General features: G+C 51.5%; 2 protein-coding genes across 2 annotated transcripts; one reads left to right on the plus strand and one right to left on the minus strand.

The window, feature by feature from the left end:
- Window positions 1-259: 259 nt before the first annotated feature.
- On the minus strand, window positions 260-3463 carry LOC107115803 (phosphomannomutase 2-like; the record flags this gene model as incomplete). The annotated part of the gene is made up of 3 exons (XM_015417563.1): window positions 3347-3463; window positions 1146-1257; window positions 260-336 (listed from the first exon to the last, which is right to left on the minus strand). Coding segments are annotated over exons 1-3 (276 nt in total), but the record flags the coding sequence as incomplete, so codon positions are not given.
- A 323-nt stretch (window positions 3464-3786) lies between these two features.
- Window positions 3787-6570, plus strand: TMEM186 (transmembrane protein 186). The gene is made up of 2 exons (XM_015417565.1): window positions 3787-3945; window positions 5236-6570. The coding sequence occupies exons 1-2, from the start codon at window positions 3943-3945 to the stop codon at window positions 5941-5943; spliced, it is 711 nt and encodes a 236-aa protein (XP_015273051.1). The 5' UTR covers window positions 3787-3942; the 3' UTR covers window positions 5944-6570.
- The last annotated feature ends 452 nt before the right edge of the window (window positions 6571-7022 follow it).

Here is a 7022-nt window from a genome sequence, read left to right on the forward strand (position 1 = left end):
TACAGGGACTCGAGGAGGATTACAAAGCGTGACTGAGTACAATCAATAGGACGGGATGAAGAAGAAGAGGGGAAAGAGATGGGATTTATACCCCGCCTTTCACTACCCGAAGGAGTCTCAGAGCGGCTTACAGTCTCCTTTCCCTTCCTCTCCCCGCAACAGACACCCTGTGTTTGTGTGCAAAATAAGCTACCAGGCGACATCGGAAGCCGGCCCTCTCAAACAAGTGGCTCCACTAGCTGTTTTCTCACGTCCTCACCTGTTTCTTCAACAGTTTCCCTTCTTTGTAGGCCACCAAACCATTTTCGGGGAAGACGTAGTCGAATTTTTCAATCACTAGGAAAAGAAATGCGGACAACGAATCAGCATGCTGTTTCCTTTATTACCGAATCTGCCGGTGTGAAGTAGTTCCATCTACGTGCTCCCGACAGATTTCTCGATTTCCCATATACCTTCCAGCCCCCATATCAGTAGCTTCTTCAAATGGGGAAGGGGTAGGAGAGAATCTAACCTTTAACGCATGCAGAAAAGGGTGTTACAAATTAGATACCAGGATCTAGTCACCAACAGCTCAAGCGAGCACAGAGGCAAAGCAAAGGCCTCTTTTATAGATCAATGCAGATTAATTGTTCAGTGGCTTTCGGAAGTCATGCAACGAAAGAGCGTTCACGATGGAAGGCAAGCTTTGCCGGATCAGCCCAAAGTCCATTTGCTAGCGCGTCCTGCGGGACGGATCAGGAAAGACCACAAGGCAAGGTATGAAAGCCCCTGCATTATTGCCAGCATGTACGATTCGGAGGTACACTGCTTCTGACTGTGGAGGTTCCATTTCGGGATCACAGCTGCCCTCCACAAATCAAATCCAGCGCTTCCAAGCACAAGACAGCTTGATCCAAAGTAAGGTGTGGCTCTGAGCGGCAGCTAAAAGCACTTGATGCGCGGTCAGGAAATGGACGTCATTGCCAGATGGCCGGCTCGCTTTAGGAGCACAAATGATGTTTGAGGAACTTCATTTGGTGTGGGTGAAGTCAACATACCGGGATTTCCGCACCAGCATCCCTGCCCATAACACATTACACCTGTCTTAGCACTTGCTCATCAGCAATTAGCTTATTGGGCTTGAAAGGGCCACGCTCCGGCCTTACCGTCTTCCCCCAGCTGTTCCTGGATCTTCTCAAAGTCTGAGCCACCCACGACACCCACTTTCACCTTCTTCCGCAGAGCCTGTAGAAAATCTGCCATTTCCGGAGTGATTTTCTAGAATCGCAGGGAAGAAGGGGGCAAAAACCAAATAGATCACTGTGTGTCAACTACACTGTAGATGTCACCGCAATAAATGTATTTCTGTCCTGCCCGGCTTTCTGGGAGCAAGGCAGTGTTAAGTGGCTTTGTTCTCCGCTTCCCTGCACAACAGCAGCCCTGCAAGGTAGGCTCACGCCCCTTCCCGTCTCCTTACACATGAGCCGAATTCCAAAGATACTTCTACATTTTTACTGCACAAAAGAGAAAAGAAAAATAGTTCCCACTGATTTAATTTCTGAAGAAGGGCAAGTGAAGGTAACCTGTGCTTTAGACACACACCCCTTCACCAAGTTGAGAGAAATTTTAAAAAACGAGTGGTCCGAGACATGTGCAGAGTGCTGTTTTTTCTCTGCTGAGAGCGGCAGGTGTTCAACTGTCAACAGTGTGCTTTTGAAGAAAAGGAGGAGGAGATTAGATTTAAACTTCGCCCTTCATTCCCTGAAGGAGTCTCAGAGTGGCTCACAATCTCCTTTCCCTTCCCCTCCCCACAACAGACACCCTGTGGGGTAGGTGGGGCTGAGAGAGCTCCTTCGAGGACTGCTCCTGAGAGAACAGCTCTGAGAGAACTTGTGACTGACACAAGGTCACCCCAGCAGCTGCATGTGGAGGAGGAGAGGGGACTCAAAGCCCAGTTCTCCCATATTACAGCCCATGTACCTAACCACACCAAACTGGCTCTCACTACAGTACACAATGGCATTTATGTTTGTAAAAAAATCAATTCTAAGTCGACTCATGTTGCAAAAGGAAAAGTATGTTTGGGAAACTACTTCTACAAGGAAGCAAGTTTGCAGTACCGCCTTGTTTTTACGGCCCTGCCTTCGACCTTTGTAACCTGCTTCTGGCATTACGGGAAGCCACGCCTTACCCGGGCGTTCTTTCTTCCTTGTTTGCCTTGTTTTCTAATTCTGCAATCCTGATTCTGCTGCACTGTCTTATATTGTCTGATTGAGGGCCGCCAACTTCCAGGGGGCGGCTGGAGATCGCTCGCTTTTACAACTGGTCTCCCAATGACTGAGATCAGTACCCCCCCCCCCGAGAAAAAGGCTGCTTCAGAGGGTGGAGTCTATGGCAGGATACCCCAACGAAGTCCCTCCCCTCCCCAAACCCCGCCTTCCTCAGGCTCCACCCCCAAAATCTCGAGGTATTTTACAGCCCAGCGTTGGCAACCCTAGTCTGACGACACTTTTTTATGCTTTGTAACCCACCTCGAGGATTAGCGAGATGCAAACAGGAATAACAAGCCAAGTTTATAAGGTCACCCTTTGTTTGGATTTGATTACTGGGGGGGGGCAACAGTGGAGCAAATAAATACGTCAAAATAGGAGACTAATGTGTAAATATACCCTTCTTAATAGTGGAATGCTGACTAAATAACTGAGATCCTGTTGTTACAGTCCATTTGTCTCCTCTCAAGCATGGATGTAACTAACAGCATACTTTTCTTGGAGGTGGGGTGAATGGTTGTGCAGTGTTATGTCTCCTCTGTCACCAGATCAGAGAAATACATTCCAATATTCATTGCGTTACATTACAGTTACATTACAAGGAATGAAAGGATTGCTTAAGGAAGATGAAAAGATGGCAGAGAAACTGAAAAGTATTTGGGTCTGTTTTCACTGTGGAAAATGAGCCAAAAATATAGGCAAAAATACCTTATCAGTATTTTCCAGGTAAAACATCTCCATTATGTCGTATGCGTGGACCGTTAACTTCCTTTTCGCTGTATCTGAGGAAGTGTGCCTGCCCACGAAAGCTCACACCTTGAATAACGCTTTGTTGGTCTCAAAACCAGACAGTACAAGGCGTCCAACCAGCAATGCAATAAGACTACAGAAGTCCAGGGAGAAAAATGCAAAGGGAAAACTCTTTCGAGGCACCCCGTCATGCAGAAGGGAAACTGCAAAAGAAGACGCGAGCATGCAACACGTAAGAATCACAGCTGTCAATCACGCCCCGCTGCTTGCCAGACTTTCCCACCCACCGCCCCAGTCCCAGGGCACTCTGCACATGCTCGGGGGTCCTCGCGCGGGTTCCCTCCCACCTGGCGGGGCCCGGTCAGCGTGCCGTCCACGTCGAAGAGGCAAAGGACGCGCCCGCCGTCCCGCTGGCTCCCTTCGTCGCCCTCCATGCTTCGCCTGCTGGCCGGGACAATGAGCTGGCGCCGGTTCCGCTTCCGACTACGACTCCCGGCGTGCCCCGCGGAGAGATATCCGGGAATAGTCTTGCGTCACTCGGCGCACGCGCACTCCACTTCCCCCGCTACGTTCTCCACCGGTCGCTCTTTGGGGCGGGGGCTTGCCTTGACGCGAAGCAGGCGGCGGAGCTCCCGGCATGCCTCGCGGCGGGACGCGGAAAAGCTCTGCGGGCCTAACATTGAGGCGGCGATGTGGTAAACTACGACTCCCAGCATGCTGCGGGGCGCCGACCGGAACCATAGAGAGTAGCACTGGACGGAGGCCGCTGGGCTGAAAACAACGGAGGAGTCGCCCGCGGAGGCGAAAGAAAAGTGTTGGAAGCGGGCAAGGCAATGGCTAGCGTGGAGGGGAAGGGCGGACTGGGCTGGTAAAGAAACCAAGAGACCACGTCGTGTCCTGCAATAGAAGCACAATACAAACGTGCACTTAGATGCGTGTATGAATGGTGCGTTCAGATCTATGGGTGCATTCATTAACGCGCGGGCAAATCTGTACATACATATGCATAGAGCGGCTTATTTAAATGCAAATGTGTGTGTGCGCATTTATAAAGGCGTGTGTTGTGTGTGACTCGAGATTCGTTTCTGTTTGTGTGTAGCTCAATGGGTGTGCATATCTATGTTGCATCTGTGTTTGTGTGTGTGCATGCAGGGAGAGAGTATATGCAGATCTCTCACTGTATGCAGATCTAGATATAAAAATAGACCTTCCCACACATGATCGAGGTTTATAAGATTATGCATGGGATACAGCAGGTGGAGAAAGAAGTCCTCTTCTCCCTTTCTCACGAGACAAGAACTCGTGGGCACTCCATGAAATTGCTGAGCGGTCGGGTTAGAACAGATAAAAGGAAGTCCTTCTTCACCCAAAGAGTGATTGACACATGGAATTCACTGCCACAGGAGGTGGTGGCAGCTACAAGCATAGAGGGCTTCAAGAGGGAATTGGATAAACATACGGAGCAGAGGTCCATCAGTGGCTATTAGCCACAAGGTATAGATAGGAACTCTCGGTCTGGGGCAAGGGATGCTCTGTCTTCTTCGTGCTTGGGGGGGGGGCAACAGTGGGAGGGCTTCTAGTGTCCTGGCCCCACTGCTGGACCTCCTGATGGCACCTGGTGTTTTTGGCCACTGTGTGACGGAGTGTTGGACTGGATGGGCCACTGGCCTGATCCAACATTGGCTTCTCTGATGTTCTTATATTAGATCGATATAGACAGGTGTGTCCACCGGGTAGAAGAAGAGATGGTTTTTATACTCCACTTTTCACTACCCAAAGGAGTCTCAGAGTGGCTTACAAACACCTTCACATCCTCTCCCCAAAGCAGACACCCTGTGAGGTCGGTGGGGCTGAGAGAGCTCTGCGAGAACTGTGACTGACCCAAGGTCACCCAGCTGGCTACATGCGGAGGAGTGGGGAATCAAACCCATCTCTCCAGATTAGACTCTGCCGCTCTTAACCACTACACCAAGCTGGCTAGAACTGTGCAGAGAGATTTCCATGTGCACAAAATAAATAGGATAGACCTGCACATGCAGACAGGTATATACAAATCTAAACAGAAATATCTTTTTTTAAATGTTGTGCTTGCATTTTTTTTTTTTAAATCCCACCCTTCTTTACATTCTGAATGTGCGGGATTCTGAGGGAAGTCTCATCATGTGCCTCTCTGCTTCACCCAGCAATCCTATTTTAGGGCATAGCACATCTTACAGAAATGCATGCTTTGTTTCAGGCTGGAATGCTGGGTGCTTGCGGTCGTCCGTGCCTCGTCCGATCCTGCGGAAGGCATCTCCGAAACACTGCTTGGTTGGGACGGGGGGAACAGGCCTCGTTCCCTTCCTTTAGAATGCGTCCGGTGGTGCAGCCGCGTGGCTGGCAGAGCCCTGCGATACAGCAAGTCCTGCCCAGATGGCTCGGCATTTCAGCCCCTTCTCAACGGGTCCGGGAGGAAACCCCCGCAGAGAGCCCCAAAGACTTCAGGCTGATCTACAGGTTCCCTGGGATCAGGTACTGCCGGGCCCTGTCGAGGTTGAAGCTCCTACAAACGGCCTTTACGGTGCTGGTTCTCCCGCCCATCTGGTTTCTCCACTGGCAAGACCAAGTGACCCAAGCCCAGTGCCTCTACAGCACCGGGATCGCTTGCTTCGCCGGCTTCATGCTGTATGCCATGAGCTATTTCTTCCGGCGGATCGTCGGACTGATGTACCTGAAGCGAGACGGCACGGTCCTGCGAGTGGCTCATTTGACGTTTTGGGGGAGGAGGAGGGAAGTCGATTGCCCCATCGAAACCGTGATGACCCTGGATGACGCCGGCGGCGACCGGAACGAGCTCCTACTCTGCCTCAAGCGATACGGCGAGGGTCAGTTCTTCTACTTCACTCTCCGCTTTGGGCAGGTGGTGGACGAAGAAGGGTTTCTCAGAGTATTCGGAAGGGTTTAGGAACCGGCGGGGGAGACGCCGACGGACAGATTTGCGGAGGTCTGGAAGGCACCGGGGGACCTCCTCTTTCGTTTGGCGCAGGGACACATCAGTCCGCACTTCGGCCCGCCATTCCGGGAGCCGTCTCTCGACCTGATTGCTGTCTAGGGGTTTAGTCCTCAGTGTACCATGTTTGTGAGAGAGCCTATATAATATGGGAATGCACAACAAAACCCGGATGGGAGGGTACAAAGAGATGTGGAGGACGGGGCCCGGTTGTAAGTCATGGGAACGATGGCCGAGATGGCGCGGGGGCATGCGCAGTCTTGCAACCCATCTGATTGCACTCTGCTTCTCAAGCTTGTGTTATGGGCTTCCAGGCGCTCGACAGTCCGCTGTTTCTGCAATTCCTGGCAGGCATCAACCCCAGGAGGTGTGTTAAGTCCCGAGAGGTCGTAATATGACACTGTTGGAGCCTGGAGGTGCTTGGGTGAGCCTGGCTTCACCCAGTGTGCTGTTAACTTCAACGGGATAATTATCGCTTCTTTCGGATGGGGAGCTTCCAAGCTGTAGGACTAGAATGTCATGTTCTACCTTGTTACTTACTACGCCAGAGAACTGTGGGATTCCCGCATTAAACATTAAAATGTCCACTCTCTTTGAAGGTGGTTGTCTGTCCATACTCGGGTCAGGGTGGGAGAGCAGCCGATACCGGAAGCTAGACCGGGGACGGGGGAGGGAATGCGCACGCTGGCCAGAATTTGGATAACGGCCAGAGGCAGGGCTTGGGAAACCGCATCGCGAATGGACTGCAAGTTGAAATGCCGTCTGTGCAGATACACACAGCTAGCAAGGGCAGAGAAACACGTACACGGTGGTAAAGGAAGGGCAGAGAGGATTTCTATGGATAAAACAAAATGTGTGTCTCTTCGCTTTGTTTCTCCCCGGTGGGAACCCCGAAGCGGCTGACATTCTCTTCTTTCATCCTCACAACGACCCTATGAGGTAGGGCAGGCCGAGCGACTGACCCAGGGTCGCCCACGGCAAAACAGGAACTTGAACCTGGGTCTCCCAGATCCTAGACTGACCACTGCACCACT

The sequence above is a fragment of the Gekko japonicus genome, unplaced genomic scaffold (genome assembly GCF_001447785.1).
Source record: "Gekko japonicus isolate JY-2015 unplaced genomic scaffold, Gekko_japonicus_V1.1 scaffold6401, whole genome shotgun sequence".
NCBI classification, from domain to species: domain Eukaryota; kingdom Metazoa; phylum Chordata; class Lepidosauria; order Squamata; family Gekkonidae; genus Gekko; species Gekko japonicus.